General features: G+C 52.3%; 1 protein-coding gene across 3 annotated transcripts in view; it reads left to right on the top strand.

Annotated features, from left to right (window-relative positions):
* L(2)37cb (DEAH-box helicase 16 lethal (2) 37Cb) overlaps positions 1-19,550 on the top strand; it is a 148,466-nt gene that overhangs the window by 91,482 nt on the left and 37,434 nt on the right. For 2 of the 3 annotated variants that reach the window (XM_077705767.1, XM_077705747.1), the window contains exons 16-17: positions 4,290-4,409; positions 8,117-8,257. In XM_077705767.1, coding sequence (XP_077561893.1) covers positions 4,290-4,409; positions 8,117-8,257 — 261 coding nt within the window. The remainder of the gene's footprint in view (positions 1-4,289; positions 4,410-8,116; positions 8,258-19,550) is intronic. The other variant, XM_077705757.1, reaches the window with a different exon arrangement.

The following is a 19,550-nucleotide window of genomic DNA, read 5'->3' as shown; positions in this document are numbered from 1 at the left end:
TTCAGGACTCTTCGCTTCAGCAGACGGAAAACAAGCGCTAAATAGAAACACAGGACGAGGAGTGGACGGGACAAGCGCTAACTTTCAACAAAAAGTTTATTGCAGAACCAGCGCTTATAAACACGTCTGGCCAGCATGAAGAGAGGGGAAAAGAAAGGAAAACAAGGAACACAGTGACGTGCCGCCTACGACAAGAAATCCAACTCAAGTTTCGATAAAGCTACAAAGAAAGGATAGCTGTCATTCCATACTTGCATAAAATCTCGCATAATCTCAAGAAAATTGGGCAACGTTCAGGGGTCAAGGTCGTGTTCACGGCGCCTAACAAGCTTTTGGCTTTGAGCAGGTTGAGCTGTCCCACGCGTGCGCGGAAACCGATCTGCGCCATCGAGCACAGTGACGCCTTTGTGAAATGCCGACGTAGCGTTGGGTACAAGATTCCTCTGGCGTGTGGCAGACACTATATCGGCCAGACCGGCAGATGCTTAAACGTTCGCCTCCAAGAGCACAAGAACAAGGTCAGGAGCGTTGCCACCGACGGCCAGCTGGCTGCCCACTGTAAAAAATGTGTCTCGGGAAACCCGTGTCATCCTCTGTGCGACCAAACAACCGTCTTGTATTTTCACCGCTCGGGCCTGGCAAGAGAAATTGTGGACGCGGCAGAGATAGCAAGGTCGGGGGATCAATGCGTCAGCATGCAGCTTTATCGAAACTTGAGTTGGATTTCTTGTCGTAGGCGGCACGTCACTGTGTTCCTTGTTTTCCTTTCCTTTCCCCTCTCTTCATGCTGGCCAGACGTGTTTATAAGCGCTGGTTCTGCAATAAACTTTCTGTCGAAAGTTAGCGCTTCTCCCGTCCACTCCTCGTCCTGTGTTTTTATTTAGCGCTTGTTAACCAACACGCCCAAACCTTTTCCCTAGGCCTTACGTGCCTTGACCGCATAGCCGCAGTGTGCCTCCCGCCGTCCTCGGCCTGCGCCCTACACCAGGTGCGGTTTGGACGCCAGGTGCGGTTTTTCCTCAACCCTGAGCGGGTGCTGTGGCGGAACGTTGTCGCCACCTCTGCCGCGCGTCTCAGGACAGCCCCCTTCTGCGCCTGCGCGCCTCTGAACACTCTCGCCGACCCGAGAGGTTTTTGTGCGCGCGCTCCGAAAGGAGACCAGCTGTGGAAGGTTTTCTGTAGGGGAAGTCTTGCTTCGCCACAACCCCACTCCGAAGCCAGTTCTGAAAATTGCACTGCAAACGAAAACCGGGTTAAATTTCATGACATGTGAAAACAAATCGAAGGTAGTTGTGTTCCAGAAATGAAAAACGATCCGTGGTTCACACAGGATGCGAAAAGAAGTCTGAACAAAAAGAAGCGAGCATTTAGGAAGGCGTCACAGACAAAATCGATGGAAGACTGGCGTAATTGCAAGAGTGTGCCGAGGAAAACCATCCCTTGGATATAGTGGACATTTTTTGCAACCGGATTAAGAGGGTCCGTTGTAACGGGCAAAAACTGTATTTGTATCTGCTGACCACACGGCCAAGAATCGGGTGGCAGCGGGGCAGACAACGGACGCCGGGGCCTGTTTTTATTTTCTGCCAGACGCAGACGCTGTCGTGGCGGTGTTGTCAATAAAAGAAAGGGCCCCTGTGTGGATGCGCGTCACCTCAGGCACATTTGGTGCTCACCCGAGTGCCACTGGCAGCGCCTATTTTGACTAGTTGCAGAGACAGCCATGCCCTGGAGTTGGACAGCGCTGCGTGGCAGTGCTGTGAGAGAGCTGCCGCACTCTTCGTGCAGAGGTGGCCCGCGCAGAGGGGAACCCGTGGGGGCTTTGCGTGGAGCCACGGGGAAAGTGGGCATCACTGGCTGGCAAAGCGACGAGGCTCAGAGGAGCTCTGAGTGGAACTCAATTGGACATGGGCATGCACAACGCATGGAGAGATCTTGGCTGTTCAAGGATTTTTCTTCTGTTAATAGAGAGTTTTAGCAGTACGTTCGTTACGTTCGTTACGTTCGTTCCGTTGCTACCGGGTTTACCGGGACCCGACTGCGCATGCGCGCGTACGTACCGGGTTCTTTCCGTAGAGTGAGACGGAAAATGTGTTTTAGCACTCCGTAGCGTCGTACCGTTCGTTCCGTGTGACGGCTGATTAGCCGAGTAGTTGCAAAAATCCGCACGCTAAAAATACGTAAATAAACAACGCAGTTTCCCCTAAAGCATTGCAAATCTAAAATAAATCGCGCTCGGCCGGACGCATCGTGAGGCAGGGGCTGCAGTGGCGGCGACGGCACCAGAGCGAGCGCAGGTGACGACATGGTCGCGCGCCGTTCACGTGGAGGAATGGCCTTGGCCTTGCCCGATTGAAGCGCTAGACACATGTACAATTGGTACACGCGATTCGTATGCGACTGATCGTTACGACTGTCACCACGACTAGTCGTACGCGTGAATTTGAGACACATGGCCCGATGCGGGTGTGCGATGCCTCGTCGGCGCCGCTCCGCCCACTGCTTTTGCACCATGGTCAACTACGACGATCGCTGAGCTGAATTTGTAGATTCCGCGGGTTTGTACGCAAGAAATGGATAAAGCAGGCAATCGTGAAGCGTTTTCTGCATCGGAAACAGTCCGCGCACACGCCGGTCGCGCCTGCCAGCTCGGCACACTCAGCGGCTCGAACCGGCGCAGACCACGGTAGCAACCGCTTGTCGCTGTTCTTCCAAATCAATCTGATCACTAAAACGAAGTTCCACCTGCGAGAAAGTAGGTGTTAGTGTGGTGAAAAATTGTGCTAGGGATTGTTCTCGGGGCTTATTTTAAAAGCGGCGATCAGATATATCTGCCGCGATGCAAGCATATGCTGACCGGCCATGGATGCCGCGGCGCGCGGTGCGGCGAGTGGCCGAGAGATGGCGATACCTGCCTCGGAAGCATCGAAACAGGCTACGCAGATGTCTCGGTCACCGGTCGCTCACGGCAGTTGTAGCTCAAATAAAGTTTCACATGCGAGAAAGGGGATGATAGTGAGGTGAAACGTTGTGTTACGGAGTGTCATTCGCAGTTTCACAGATAGCGGCGATCAAATATTCGCCAGGACGCTAAGCCTAAAGTTTCTAACACCCGAGCAAGCCGGTTGCGGGCTCCGGATACGGTAACACGGAAGCAGAGCGCCGGGAGAGACGCCGGTGGCGTACGGAACAAATGGCGCATGCGCAGTCGGGTCCCGGTAAACCCGGTAGCAACGTAACGAACGTAACGAACGGAGCATACGTACTGCTAAAACTCTCTAATGTGAGATTTGGATGCCAACAACAAAGTGAGCACCAAAGTGTCGCATAGCCACTGTAGTGTGTGCTCATATAGACAGATGGCACCACGGCGACCATTGGTGTGTGTGCTACCGGCCGAGAGAGGGCCCCACTTCCACGGTTGCCCATGTGTATACATTCAAAGGTGAATAAAGCCTCGGGGTCAGTTGCCCGTCACTGGCGTGGTGTGTGTTCGTGGTTAGCCGGGCGCGTGCTGTGGAAGTACGCCCTGCAACAGCCACAGTTCCACTATTTTTCACACACCTGCCGCAGTGGCTCAGCGGCTGAGGCGTTGCACTGCCGAGCACAAGGACACGGGCTCAACTCCCAGGGGCGGCGGCAGCTTTTCTGGTGGGGGCCAAAAGCAAAAACGCCCGGGTGTTCGAGATTTCAGCACACGTTACAGGTGGCCAAAATTAATCCATAGGAGCCCCCGACTACGGCGCGTTGGATAGCACAATCAATCAGTCAATCACTACTTTTCGCTGATTGCATCTGAAAGCTGGCATCGTCTTAGTGCTTCACAGTGCCGTGTCACTGTCGCCTTTGTAGGGGAATGTGTGCTGACGGCTGCGCTAGCCGCGCAAGCACCAGTGCCTGGAGCAGTGCTAGCAGAACGAATGACGCACACCTTTATTGGTCACCACAGTGGCACGTAGCGCCCTCTACAGCCTTTTCCTGCACAGTTGTGGTCCTTCCGAAATGTTTGGTGGTGTACACAGCCAACCCGACACTGCTGCCGGGCAGTTGTGAGCGTCGGACAACTTGGCACACCACGTGCTTGCTCCAAAGCTGCGTCACTTTCACATCGGCTCTTCAAATCCCTGCCACTTTGCGATGGCACTAATTGAGATGGCCCTGTTCTCACGTCTGCTTTCACCAGGGCTCGTCTGTGTTTGTCGCACTCGCGCACGCTTCAGCCTCCCTTGTAGCGCGCCTGGCCCTGGCTCGAAAGTCTTTGCGAGGTGCCCGGTCGCCCCTGATTGCAGGAGCGGACGCGCAAGCTGGGCTCCAAGATCCGGGAGCTGGTGATCCTGCCCATCTACGCCAACCTGCCCACCGAGCTGCAGGCCAAGATCTTCGAGCCCACGCCCACGGGAGCCAGGAAGGTGAGCGAGCACTGGCCTGGCCCCCCCACAGGCCGACAGGCGAGATTTCTGTCCTGTGACGAGGTCACGCTGCTCTGGCTGCTGTTACGGTTCGTAGCCTGGCATTCCTCGATTCTGAGCTGCTAACTTCGTGGCTGTGTATTCCTGGTATGGCCCGCACAAAATACCTTGAGCCAGTACACGCAGGCTTGACCAGTTCACTCCAGTGTCCCTTGAACTGACCCGGTTTCGACTCGTCATCTCACGCAGAAAGTGCCTGCATTTTGAGCTGCTGCTGCATGTAGGCGAACCACGTGTTTTCCCACTTGAGCAGGGGCACAAGTGCTAGCCTCGGTGAGCTTAATTGAAGCATGGATTCTGCAGCTCACTGAGGCCGTTTTTCTTCTTATCGGGTGGGCAACCAGTCTCTCTTGCAAGCACCTTGTGCAGCAGCGGTGGCTGGCAAAAACGGAAGGCACAGGGAGAGGATAACGAGATGGGCACGTGAAGGCGATGCAGTGTCACGGGATGGATGCCCCCATGTACGAGGTACGTTTCTGTGCCCCAGGTTAGAACTTTGCGCCTGAGCGCGGCTGGCACCGTGTCCTGTGTGATGATGCCCGCCACTTTGCACAGCAGCGTGCATTTACAATGCTGACGCTTTTGTACGGATGCAGCGTAGAGCAGCCGGGACGCCGCTTGAGAACGTCTTCTTCATCAACCTTGCGCTAGGCAGCACTGCAACTGAAGGCCTGAACTAGAGGGGCACGCCTTTCTTTGTGTCCATGAAGAGTGCGGACGACTCCTTTTCCTTTTCTTCCTCCTCTTGGCACATATCATTTGGAGTGCCGCGACAGCCGTGTTCTGCGTGCCATTGGCGTACAGCACCAGTAGTTGTGTCATTTGATTGTAACCGTGTGTCCCTAAGCCCTCGCCATGTTGCTTTTTAAGTCAGATGACAAATTGTGTGCGGTGGGTGTTGGCGCTAACGTTAGCTCAGGTGGGTTGTTTTTTGGACACAGCTTTTGTGGGTGGGCGGTCAAGTATGCGTTTGTGGGGTGGCCTGCGTGGACGCCGCCGTGGGCAGTGCACTTGTGGGCCTGTTGTATGTCAACAACAGGCCACAGTGCCATCTCTGATGCTGTCAGGGAACCAATACGAATATACAGCAATCAGCATTTTCCGAGGCCTCCTCCAGAAGTGTCGGCCTTGAAGAAGAATTGGGCACACTGCAACATGGAGCCTAGAAAGTGGTTTCGCACAATTTTCAAACGGTTCTTTATTTGATGTGAATTTCTCAACGATGAATTCAGGGGAGGCTGTGGGCAATTGGCAATAACACATGTATGCAGACTTCTACAGTCACATCTTATTACTACAAACCCACAGTAACGAATTTCTTAAATTTACAAATATTTTGAAAATCCCCGCTAGATTGCCTATACAGTCGAATCCCGCTACAACAAAATTGACAGGACGTGCAAAAAATTTCGTTGAAGTGAAAAGCATATATATTAAGCTGGTTCCATATCAAGACCTCAAACCTTATGTGAGGAGGAAGCTGCGAGAGCACTGGCAACAACAGTGGGATGAAGAAATAAGCAACAAATTACACGTCATTAAACCTGAAATTGAAAAGCCTCCTTCTGAGAAGCATGCTGGATCAATAGGAGTGGCCTTATGCAGACTTATAGTCCGCCACACACACATCACACATTCAAGCCTGTTGACTGACACAAACAAGCCACGGTGTCATCGAGGGGGGGTGGGGCAGCTATCTGTCCTTCATGTGCTTATTGAATGCAAGATGTGCAACATTGAAAGGAAACGTCACTTTAATGAAGTTCACACGTATAATATTCCCTGGCACCCTTCATTATTTCTTGCAGACCATCCCATGTTCTCTTACAAAAAAGTTTTTAGCTACCTTGCGGACGTAGATTTTTTAAAACACATATCTTACTGCCCATAACCTCACCTGTGCTCATGACGTGTTGCAAAACAATGGCGGAACCTGAGGCTTTACACCCGAGGTGCCTGACCCTGTATAGGCACCCTTTCTCTTGGTATACTCATTATGTTTTAATATGGTCCTATACACCAGTTCTCTTTGAAAAATTTTAATCTAGTGCCTTTATTGCAAATATTTCTTATCTCATTCACGATTGTCATGGCGCTCTTTGTCGGCCTTGCGCCATTAAACCTGAAATCATCATCAAGTGCATGCAGTCATAAGTTTGATGTCCTGGTAGGTAAGGTGTGAAATCTAGCAACGTTAGTGCAACAGATCAGATGTATATGTATGAAAGCTACCAAAGTTGAAACAAAAAAATGTCAGCCCCCGTACCATGTAGACGGCTAAATCTCGACGCTTAGCAGCAAGACCTTTGTTGCGGGGCGTACTTCCACAGCACGCGCCTGGCTAATCACGAACGCACACCACGCCGGTAACAAACAACTGACTCCCATGCTTTATTCAGCTTTCTATATACAGTTGAACCCCTTTATAAGAGACACGTACCGGGGAGCAGTTTCTGTCTCTTATACGAGATGTCTCTTATAAGCATGGAACCATGTTTTCACTTACTAATCAGACCCTAGTTCAATGTGGGCACCGTATGACTAAAATAAGCTCAAAAGAACGCTACAGCATGCTTCAGAAGATTCATTCTAATTAATGTTTGGCCCCAGAATTTATGAAACTTCGTTTGCTTCATGACTGTATTTACACTGTTTTTTACAACCAATTCTACAAGCTTTTTTTCCTTTCCTTGTTTGTGGAAGATGAATCGTAGATGTTGAGTTCACAAGCCTGATGAATAGCCAGAGCGCACAGCTTCTTCCGCTGTGTGCTCAGGCTATTCATTACGCTTGCAGGACTCAACGTCTGCAGTGCTTCTTGATTGGGAGCTACGCGAGTGGGAGAGCCCGCATGTGTGATCGCGCTCCATCCAATGGTTGGCAGTGAGCTTCAACCACTTCTGTCAGTTGCATTTCCGTTGGCAGGGCTTCTCATTGTCATTTCATAGCTGACTGAACCACTTTGTGTTTGCTGAAGTTATAATAAATAGCGACTGCAGGCGTCTGTCGTCCACCTGTGTTTCCACAATGGAAGCAACTGCAATTAGTGACTGGTGGCACTGCATCTGAAGTTAAAATGTCTGTTACAAGCTAGATTATTGATTAAACTTCAAGGATGACTTGTCCCTTATAACCAATCTTCTACATCTAATGTCTGTTATAAAAGAGGTCAATTTAATGGGAGAGATAGGGAAGCCAACCATGTGGGTGAATAGTGCCTCTTATACCCATTTGTCTCTTACATCAGTGTCTCTTATAACGAGGTTCAGCTGTATACACATGGGCAACCATGGAAGTGGTGCCCTCTCTCGATCGGTAGCACACACACCAATGGTCACCGTGGTGCCATCTGTCTATATGAGCACACACTACAACCTTTACCTGCACTTGGGTGAGATTCCTGTGGAGGAAAAGAGGAGCAATGAGTGCAGCAGGGGCATGCTTCGTGGTGTCGCAGGGGGATGAAACCCGGGGCCTTGATTAAATGCCCACCTGTTCGTGTGGCCTTTACCAGTCGGCACTCTTGCGACAGCAGAAGTCTGCTGTTGTGGCACGGTTCAGCGTGCAGTGCTGCCCGCGGCCGCAGCCTCCCAGGGGGGCCTCGGCCATGCCCCTGTTGCTGCAGCGGCTGCCCGTCCCGCACGCAGGTGGTGCTGGCGACGAACATTGCCGAGACGTCGCTCACCATCGACGGCATCGTCTACGTGGTCGACCCGGGCTTCTGCAAGCAGAACAGCTACAACGCCCGCACGGGCATGGACTCGCTGGTCGTCACGCCAATCTCCAAGGTAGGGCCAGGCCAGTGGGTGGCCACTTTGACAGCGCCCTGGGCCCTTTGTACGTCTTGCTGTGAACTGGGGTGAGGGAGCCTAGCTAGCCACGGTTTGTGCCCACACTGGCAAGTCCACAGTAATGGCGACTTTTTCACGCACCAGCAGTGTTAACGGGGTCAAGCTTTATCTGGTCGATAAGGCCGTTTACGAAGCCTGAAAAAGAACATTTGCGGCGGCCGCAGCAACCCACAGCAGTGACGCATACTCGTCTTGCGATGGGATTGGACGACGACGTCCAGTGTTTGAGTTCAAACCATGTGCAACAACATGTGTGGCAGCATCCAAGGTTACTGTTGGTTGGGCATCTCAGGAATCGGCACAACATGCTTCTGCCACATTGTCGGCAGTAGAATGGGTCAGGTCAGCCTGCCAGCACCACTTAGAATCGTGACGTTCGCTAGCCGAGGCATACACAGTGGCCCTCCGCTGCGTCATCGGAGACACGCAACTGCGAGTTAGGAATTGTCAGTCAAATCTTGTCTTGGGAAAAATCGGGGAATATTGTGGGAAAGTGAACGCAGTCAGGGAAAATGACCCAAAAACTTCATAGAGTGCACCAAGACTTGACGTCTTGCTGGCAGATAAATGAGGGCTAAAATCTCCCAAGGGGAGCGGGAACTCTTCTCACCTGAACCGATGCAAAGGAAACAGCCAACATGGACAAATCAAATCCAAGCCAGTGGGGAAGCAGCTCCAGGGTGGACGCTTGGCCTTGATCCCTGCGGAGACTTGGCAACCTTGAGCAGTGCACGCTGCATATGCTGGGTTTACACTTTTGTTGTTTTTGTCCTCAGTCGTGTTTCTGGAACAATGGAACTAGAGGCAGTGGATGAGAGCCATAGCTTATTCCGTGGCTCTAGATGGAACCTTCCATCGGCGTTGTTTTCATCGGGTTTTTAGAAGCGAAGTCGCTTCACTGGCAGTGTCGTTGGGAAAAAGGTGCTCTTTTAAAGGGGCCCTAAACAGGGTTCCAAAGGTTGCAATTTTATGTGCGCAATCGTTGGAGTACTATCCAAAGAACGTCCTGCCGCAAAAATGGTTTAAAAGCGTTCAGTAGTAGCCGAGTTATCGTTCATTAAAAAGGGCCCGCAACAAGGCCTGGTGCATTTCCTATTTCACCGCACCTCCAAAGCACTGTGGAAGCGGTGACGTCACCAACCAGGCGCAAGACCACCTAGAGAAACGGTTGGTTCGAGATGCGCGCAGCCATTGGCTCCGCTCGGCGGTACGTCACGCTTCTTTTTTTTTCGCAGACGACGGCCAAGCTCCGCCTACTACATCCGCTACCGCTTAGCGGGGTCGGTCGGTGGCCGGCCCGCATTGAACGGCCCCTCGCACCGGCTGTGCCCGCGTCGGCACGTCAGTTTTATAATAGCGGAAACGAGCGCTGGAAGGCCAGATAGGGGGCTTCCAAACACAACATGCTTGCTAACGACAATAATTGAAGATTGCCACCGACGACTATAGCAGCTCGCTAGCGTTTCGGCATGTGGTGCTGTCGCGGTGAACTGGTTCCTCCGAAGCCTGGGAAAAGGCTTAGCATCGCTGCAGTTATCCAGTCACTCTTTTGTGAGGCCGCGACGACGACGACCCCCGCACAGTCTTTCACTGCACTATCACCCCTTTCACGTATTTGCAAACTGATTTTCAGCAATATAGTCCCGCTCTGGCGGGCGGTGACAAGTTTTAGCTGCTGCGGTGTATGCCGTATCGTGCATACACCACACAGTGGGCTGCTTGTCGACCGTGCAGGCAGATGCTTGCCGCGGTCGCGCATGTAGCGGGCGTTTGTGCCCGCAGAGACACTCCGTGTTTTTCAGCGTTATGCATACCTTGTAAACGACGTGCTATACCTACAAAATTGGCTAAGCTCGTGTAATGGATGGCGACGATCTACATTCGCCCGTGCCGCCGGTGCAGGAGCGCCGCGCGCAACCGCGTTTCCCCCAGAGCCGGGAACGCTGATTGGCTACAGCATGTAGCCGGGCCCACCAATAGCGCAGCCATACTGTTCAGAGCTTCGTGCGTCACAGGGAGCGTCACGAGCAGTCTGTCGCACGGCAGAGCGCGGCAGTGGGGCGGCAAGGAAGCGGCAGGTGAGCAAGGAAAGAAAGCAAGGATCTTTGTTGCGTGTTTGTGCGGCCCCTGCTTTACGCGCAGGTGTAATACATTGGAGGTATACATTGTCGTGAAGGGGTACTCTAGCGATTGCACGATTGAAATGGCGACCTTCAGAAGCCTATTTAGGGCCCCTTTAATCTCTACTGGACGATCCCGACTATTTCAGAATTTGCCAGCTAGATTGGGCTCGTTCAAAACGGTCCTCGCAGTGCGCAGGAACGAACAGAGGCTGGGCTATATCACGATCATCCTATGCTCGTCTCATGGCAATGCTGCCGTAGAAAGATTCCTCGCAGTGAGCAAAGAATGCCTCGTTGAAAGCCACAAAGAAGACCCGCTCATAGCACCTGATGCTTGTGTTGGGAGCAGGAGAGTTGATATTACTGACGAGATGGTTCGCCATTCCTACAGGGTCTTTGGAGAGCAATTGCCGGAGAAGAACACTGGTGGAGTCGGACGTTGAGAGCAAGAAAAAAGGGGGTCTGCCGAGCATGAGCACTGTGGGAGGAAGGGGACGAGGGTGGGCTGGGAGGGGCATCTCCTTGCCGACAACCATGCTACTTAGTGAATCGCTAATGGAAGCAGAAAAAAAAAGTAAGAGATTGTGCTTTGAGAACCCGTGTGCAGTGGCCGACAGAGCAGATTTGTGTTTGCATAGACCTTGTGGAATAACAGACACTCTGGCAAGCAACCTTGATTTGTGGTGATTAAGTTGCTCTCTGTAAATAAAACAGTGATTTGTGTTCTACATTAATGACGTTAGATATACTGCCACCTCTGTAGCAGTCAGGGAATTTAACCTGACATTGTCCGTGAAAACATGGAAAAGTCGGGGCATTCTAAAATAATGATTTGCTAGACTCCCTGGAGGTGCTTGGCCCCCACCTTTGGAGCCTGGAAGAGTGAAGAATTTCCGCCTGGCACAGCGCTCCTGTCCTCTGGACGGTCGCCCAAGCGTGTCATCCTGTACAGGAAGTCGCCAGGTACGGCTGTCCGCCCGTCTCGAGCCTTCACACAACGCTGTTCAGATGCTGCCGCAGCAGAAGCTGCTTGCCCTCACGACGATGAGTGCACCTCCTGAAGACAGTAGATAGAGGTCCACCGCTCCCGACGTCCACGCCTGAACCTAAAGACAGGGATCCCAATGTGGCACCTACGCCATCGCCGAATGCATTACTTCTTCCACACAACTGACCGCAAGTGACCGTCGTGGAGCTGCTTCCCGCCAAAAACCTCACCGGCATACGAACCACAGCCCACCAGCCTGGCACTCGACGTTGTCCACCTTCGGCCTCGCGAGGCTTCTCCGGAGTGCCTCGTCCAAACCGCGCCTGCCCGCTTCCTGGCCGCTCGCATGGAGGGCGCTACCAAGTTACGTCATTTACCGCACGGCTGCTACCCGAGTTACCCGCACTGGCCAAAGGCACAGCTATGTACCCGCTGCCAGCAGGACGTTTGCCCCTTGCCACACACCACCCGGCTCTGTCCTGGGTGCTCCTTGCCACATCACCAACTTGACCCCAACGACGACACATGACTGCGCGCCCAAGCCGCCTTTGGAAGGGGCCTCGCCAGCACCTCGACCGACTGCCCCACTCACCAGCAAGCCGACGCTGTCGTGGCCCAACAAGCTAAGAAACGCATCCAGGCCCTCCGTACAAAGCACGCTTCAGGCCACCGGTCCCGTTCGCGCTCCAAAGTATGTCAACGCTCCTCATCCAAAGGAAGGAAGAACCTAGCACCCAAACACAACGGTCATCTCCACTGGCCGCTGCCAGGTCAGCCGGGGACACAAGCGACGTCCCAGTGCACCAATGTGAGCAAGGAGCGCCAACCAATCATCCCCGATCACTGGACACCCATCTAGCGCACAGCCCTGGCAGCGCCTCAGTCCACCGCCACTTGCCGCATCCCTGTCCCTGCCCCCGAAACAGTGGCCGATATGAACTGAGATTTAATTAGGCTCCAACCAATGCAAATGCAAAAGGGCAAAAAACCCGACGTTTCGAAGCCAGCTAGGCTTCTTCTTCAGGGGTGACAGTGGCCACGCTGCGGCACGTAATCCGTGTGTGTACACCGAGGGGAGAGTGCCAAGCGAGCGATTAACATTCCCAGGTGTGCGTTGAATATGCCACGATTCGAGGAAAAGCCGCTTCCTCCAGTTCGTTTCCCTTTCGAGGATGGCCGTTCCGGGGAAGTAAATTTTGTTGTCGGCCATTTCACAGTGTTCGGCGAATGCGCTGCGAACTCTATTCTGCTTCCGGACGTCGTTCTTGTGTTGCCTAATCCTCTCCGGCAGGTTTTTGGTTTCACCGATGTACGAGGCGTTGCACCCCGCGCACGGAATGCGGTAGACGACCCCGGGTGCCTTCTCTATTGTCAGCCGGTCTTTGGGGCGGGGGATTAAGCGGCCTATAGTTGTCGAAGGCTTGTGGGCTATGTGTACTCCTACCCCTTTGAAAATGCGGGCCAAGGCCTCGCTTGTTCCTGGGATATACGGCACCGGCACGCGTTTCAGGGGTCCGGCGGTTAAAGTTCTTGGAGAGTTTGTCACCCTCTTCTGCTCTTTGCGGCGGGTCACGGAGTGAATGAACTTTTTCGGGTAGCCGTTTTTCTTGAGGTCTGCAAATACACGGCTTACTTCTTTCGTACGTTCTGATTCGGACGAGCAAATTGCATCAGCTCTGTTAATTAAAGACGACACAACTGAGGGTTTGTGGTTAGCGGCCGGTGTGCGTCGGCTTCCTGTGAACGGAGAACACCAGGCCCCTGCCTCCTCTTGTCACTTGGGCGTCAAGAAAGGGAATGGAGCCGTCTCGTTCACATTCAACCGTGAACTGGATGGCGGGGTGAACTGAATTTAGGCGTTTTTTCAGGCTGTCAACTGCGGAGGTCTTCACTATGCAGAAGCAGTCGTCTACATACCGAAGAAAAAGTTTTGGTTTCGGCCAGAAGGAGCTCAAAGCCTTCCCTTCCACGTGTTCCATCGTCAAGTTAGCCATTGTTACAGAGATGGCGGCTCCCATTGCGGTTCCAGTTTGTTGGTTGAAAATTTGCCCATTATGCGAAAAATATGTGCTGGCCAAGCAGAACTCGAGTAGGCGGCATATCTTGTCAGCAGTGAGCGGCGTCCTTTCGTTTAGGGTTGCGTCATTTTCGAGGGCAGTTCGGGCCGCGGATACAGCCAGCGGTACAGGAACACTAGTGAACAATGACACGACGTCGAACGAGACCAGGCTCTCGTCTTCGTCAATGCGCACCTGTGACGCAAGTTGCACGAAGTGGCTGGAGTTGCGTACATGAGTCGCTGTCTTCCCGGCGAGGGTGCGGTGCAGGAAATTCGAAAGGGCTCGGCACGGGGATGATGTGAAGTCTACGATCGGGCGAAGGGGGATGCCAGGTTTGTGGATCTTCGGTAATCCGTAGAAACTAGGTGCGGAGCCGTTTCGACAGATCAAGCGAAGGTATAGAATTTTTTGTTCCGGGTGGTTCTTGAAAATCGCCGCGAGTAACTTGTTCAGCTGCGTCAAGAGCAAACTTCTGTTCTGGCCAAAGGACACAGCTACAATGTGGCTACGAGCCCCCCCCCTTGCAAAGGTCGTTGCCGCGGTAGAGGAAGCCGTTCAACAAGCACAGCCGCACGCCCGAGATGAAATAAGACTTAAATCGATTGGCCTCCTATCGAAATTGCCGCTTAAAATGGGAAAAAATTTGACCGCAGAGGAAAACCGAGCATTCCAGGAACTTCGAAAAGACGAAAGCATTGTCATCCTACCTGCCGACAAGGGCAACTCGACGGTGGTGTTAGACTGCCAGGACTACGACCGGAAGGTTTCGGCTCTCTTGGATGGAGATGCGTATACGAAGTTAAAGAGGGATCCTACAAACCAAACGCAGACGCAGCTGAACAAGTTACTCGCGGCGATTTTCAAGAACCACCCGGAACAAAAAATTCTATACCTTCGCTTGATCTGTCGAAACGGCTCCGCACCTAGTTTCTACGGATTACCGAAGATCCACAAACCTGGCATCCCCCTTCGCCCGATCGTAGACTTCACATCATCCCCATGCTGAGCCCTTTCGAATTTCCTGCACCGCACCCTCGCCGGGAAGACAGCGACTCATGTACGCAACTCCAGCCACTTCGTGCAACTTGCGTCACAGGTGCGCATTGACGAAGACGAGAGCCTGGTCTCGTTCGACGTCGTGTCATTGTTCACTAGTGTTCCTGTACCGCTGGCTGTATCCACGGCCCGAACTGCCCTCGAAAATGACGCAACCCTAAACGAAAGGACGCCGCTCACTGCTGACAAGATATGCCGCCTACTCGAGTTCTGCTTGGCCAGCACATATTTTTCGCATAATGGGCAAATTTTCAACCAACAAACTGGAACCGCAATGGGGGCCGCCATCTCTGTAACAATGGCTAACTTGACGATGGAACACGTGGAAGGGAAGGCTTTGAGCTCCTTCTGGCCGAAACCAAAACTTTTTCTTCGGTATGTAGACGACTGCTTCTGCATAGTGAAGACCTCCGCAGTTGACAGCCTGAAAAAACGCCTAAATTCAGTTCACCCCGCCATCCAGTTCACGGTTGAATGTGAACGAGACGGCTCCATTCCCTTTCTTGACGCCCAAGTGACAAGAGGAGGCAGGGGCCTGGTGTTCTCCGTTCACAGGAAGCCGACGCACACCGGCCACTAACCACAAACCCTCAGTTGTGTCGTCTTTAATTAACAGAGCTGATGCAATTTGCTCGTCCGAATCAGAACGTACGAAAGAAGTAAGCCGTGTATTTGCAGACCTCAAGAAAAACGGCGACCCGAAAAAGTTCATTCACTTCGTGACCCGCCGCAAAGAGCAGAAGAGGGTGACAAACTCTCCAAGAACTTTAACCGCCGGACCCCTGAAACGCGTGCCGGTGCCGTATATCCCAGGAACAAGCGAGGCCTTGGCCTGCATTTTCAAAGGGGTAGGAGTACACATAGCCCACAAGCCTTCGACAACTATAGGCCGCTTAATCCCCCGCCCCAAAGACCGGCTGACAATAGAGAAGGCACCCGGGGTCGTCTACCGCATTCCGTGCGCGGGGTGCAACGCCTCGTACATCGGTGAAACCAAAAACCTGCCGGAGAGGATTAGGCAACACAAGAACGACGTCCGGAAACAGAATAGAGTTCGCAGCGCAGTCGCCGAATACTGTGAAGTGGCCGACCACAAAATTGACTTCCCCGGAACGGCCATCCTCGAAAGGGAAACGAACTGGAGGAAGCGGCTTTTCCTCGAATCGTGGCATATTCAACGCACACCTGGGAATGTTAATCGCTCGCTTGGCACTCTCCCCCTTGGTGTACACACACGGATTACGTGCCGCAGCGTGGCCACTGTCACCCCTGAAGAAGAAGCCGAGCCGGCTTCGAAACGTCGGGTTTTTTGCCCTTTTGCATTTGCATTGGTTGGAGCCTAATTAAATCTCAGTTCAGTAACTTCCCAACCAGACAGAAGTCTGTCGAAATGTTCACTTTCAAGTGGCCGATATGTTTCCATTGCTAGTGGAGCTCATCCAGGCTGTTGACGCCCTAGGAGAGCGCCTGCAACGAGTGGAAGACGCCCAGTGTCGCAAGACTGGACAATGACCCGCGCCTCATCATAGCTCCCGCCTCGACTTACTTGGACGCCGACTCCGGCAGCGCTGGAAAACGCCCCGCTCATCTGCACAGCTCCACCACCGACACTGAGGATGTCGACATCAGCTCCGACAAATTCGACTAATGGGCAAGCATCCATCTCTCCCTCCCCATCCTTTGTTATCTCAGTGTGGCAATGGAACTGCCGGGGTCTCAAACAGAAACGCTCTTCTCTTAGAACATTTATTCAAACTCGCCCTACCCTCCCCCGGACGTAATTCTCTGGCTATGCGGTCTATCACACAGGGAGCTCCACGGATCCTAGCTCACTCTGCCTTACCACTCTTATAGCCTCTCACCTTCCATTTACTGCGCTTGTCGTCCCCCTCTTGTCCTCCCCAAATGTTATGGCCCACGGGGCAGTCGTCTCATTCACTACACCTACCGCACCCATGCGGCTCATTACTGTGCACCACCGCCCCTGGATCCACTGTTCCCCACAAGCACTCGCCAGACACCACCACGTCTCGTCCTGAGGGATTGGACTTTGGGGTTACCCTCGGAGCTGGATTGCTGGCCGTGCTCGAGCAGAAATAGTGCAGCGCGAATCGTACTCCCTCCTCACAGATGTTCGCACGCGCATCGGCCACAGTGCTGCCCGAAACACAACTCCGGACTTGGCTTTCTACAGGCTGCCCAGCATGGTCTGACCATGCCATCTCGGAAATCACGTTATCATCCACTCGTCTAAGGCGCCGAGCGCATAAATAAGCCTGCAAAATTAACAGGTGGGCTTGCAGTCAGACGGGCCTCTTTTCCCCCTTTAGACCCCGCGGACCCAGATTCTTGGCTTCAGCAGATACGGGATCTTTGTCAGCGGCACACTAAACGCGTTTACCCGAACACAGAGGTGCCCTACATCGACACCCACCGCCTGCACCTATGGGATGCTAGTCGTTCTCTTAGGCGTTGGCGCGGCCAGAAACACAATCGGAAACTGCCTTGACCCAGGAGGCCCAACTGGTGATGAACTTAACCCACGAATGCACACTAAACGTGCTTGGCGCCTCCTCCGTGTCCTCGTGCCCTTCTCAACCCATCTCTCGTATCCTGCTTAACACTGGGGCTTCTCCTACAGAACTCGCTAATGATCTGCGACTCCTCCACTTCCCTGCCAGTTCAGATAACCCACCGCCCACTCTTCCAATTCACACATTTTCACCATCTCCTCTGGATACTCCCTTTACGTTGACTGATACTCAATGCTCTGGACTGTCTGTGACGAAATACCACACCGGGTGAGGAGGGTATTCAAGATCTTCAATAGCATATGGGAAACTGGCTGAATTCCAGAAGCTTGGAAACCTAAACCTGGTAAGCCCCATACGCCCACCAGCTACTCGAGCGTATGGCTCTCACTCGTCTTGAGTGGCATCTCGCACATCACGCTCCCTTGCCTGCCACCCAGACTGGCTTCCGAGCCCACCTTTCCACCCGAGCCACCCTACTCCGCCTCAAAGAGGATGTGTGCGAAATTTCGAGCTCAGCCCAACTGCGGGCTATTCTAGCCCTAGACTTGGAAAAGGCCTCCGATCGCGTTGCTCATGCCCCCATCCTCGACACATTGGCATCAATGGGATGCGGCCACTGGCTGGCGTTGGCATCAGTGGGATGCGAGATTTTCTCTCGAACCGCACTGCCGCTTATTCGATTCCCGTTTCACAGGCTACCCCTTTTTATCTCGCATCAGGGACCCCTCAGGGCTCTATACTCTTCCCCACTCTTTTTAACCTTGCCCTGTCATCACTGCCCCGGCGACTAGCCGGGATCCCTGGCCTCAACCATTCCATCTAGAAAGAAACACACAGCGCACAAAAAAACAGGACGAAAGATGGAGGGATGTACAACAGAAGCGCTGACTCTCAACTGGAGTTCATGTTCAAGATGCTGGAGTTCAAGATGTTCATGTTCAAGATGTTCAAGACGCTGGAGTTCAAGATGATTTACCAACTCGCCCAACTTTCGGTGTTACTTCATTCCATCTACGTGGATGGCATTACCCTTTGGGTGACCTCCGGTAGTCCGGCACATATCGAGGAAACCTTACAAAAATTGGCCTGCGGCACCATTCTCGACCATGCATCTTCCATCGGGCTTAACGTATCAGCATCTAAGTCTGGCCTTTTAGTGGTGTCTAACCGATGAGGCCCTGACCCGGATCGCTCTTTAATACAGCTATCGATTGGCGCAGCCGCCATACCACAAGGGGATTCACTAAAAATTTTGGGCCTCACCCTTACACGCAATGCATCTGCTGTTACTCAACTACAAATACTCCACTCCCAGATCTCTCAGGTCTCTCATCTCCTCAAGCACGTTTCTAACATAACATAAATTTTTGAACTGCGTGATCAGTACGTACCATCGTGGGTATTGACATCGCGCCGTAATAAGAATAAACCATGGTTCACTAAAGCAGTTCGTCATATCAGTAACAAAAAGAAGAATATTTATGCGGCTTTCAAAAGAAATCCTAACTCGCGTAATAAAGTAAAATTGGAAGCTGTGACAAATTAGTTTAAAGAAGCCGTTAAGAAAGCCAAAAACTCGTTCTTTTTTTCTTTTAACGAGCGTGTTGTGAACCATCCGAAGGAACTATGGCGATATATTAAATCAAATAGAAAGGACCAAGTGTCGATTCCTACTCTGGAATGTTGCATTTGTGTCTGATAGTCGCGAGAAAGCTACATGCTTCAATGCGTTCTTTAGTTTCGTTTTTACTGAACGGCGAACTGGTACTGATAACTTTAGATTTGGCTTTCTTTGTGCTGAACCCATGGGTGATACTGAGTTTGATATACGTGAAATCGAGCAGCTGCTTTTACGTTTGAAACCGTCCAGTGCCATGGGGCCCGATGAATTACCTACAGCATTGCCATCGTCATGTGCAGCCGTGTTATCAAAATATTTTCGAATTCTTTTTTCGAGGTCACTGAAAGAAGGAGTTCTACCAGATGACTGGAAACTTGCAAACGTACCGCCGTTGCACAAATCGGGACCACGTAGCCTCGTACCCAATTATAGGCCTGTTTCTTTGACGAGTGTAGTATGTAAGGTGTTCGAGCACGTGCTTTTTCACTCGCATTATTAACCATTTAAGTTCATTCTCGCTGCTTAGCCCGCAACTGCATGGTTTTCGAGCTGGATTTTCTTGTGTGACGCAACTAGCAGAATTAACTCATGATATTGCTGGTGCATTGGATCAAGGTTTCTCTGTGGACTGTATTTTTCTTGATTTAGCAGAGGCGTTTGATATTGTTCCTCACTCACTCCTCCTAGAAAAATTGGCGTGGTATAACATGAACCCTGAAATTGTTCGCTGGCTACAAGAGTACTTGAACGGCCGGAAGCAGCGTGTTGTCGTAAATGGTCAGCAGTCTGAAGATGTACCGCAGGGTTCTGTTTTGGGCCCACTATTATTTTTAATTTTCATGAATGAT

The sequence above is a fragment of the Haemaphysalis longicornis genome, unplaced genomic scaffold, assembly GCF_048455015.1.
Source record: "Haemaphysalis longicornis isolate Haplotype H1 unplaced genomic scaffold, Haemaphysalis longicornis Haplotype H1 scaffold_1, whole genome shotgun sequence".
NCBI lineage: Eukaryota > Metazoa > Arthropoda > Arachnida > Ixodida > Ixodidae > Haemaphysalis > Haemaphysalis longicornis.
The sequence above is the reverse complement of the archived record's forward strand: the minus strand, read 5'-3'. Positions and strand labels throughout refer to the sequence as shown.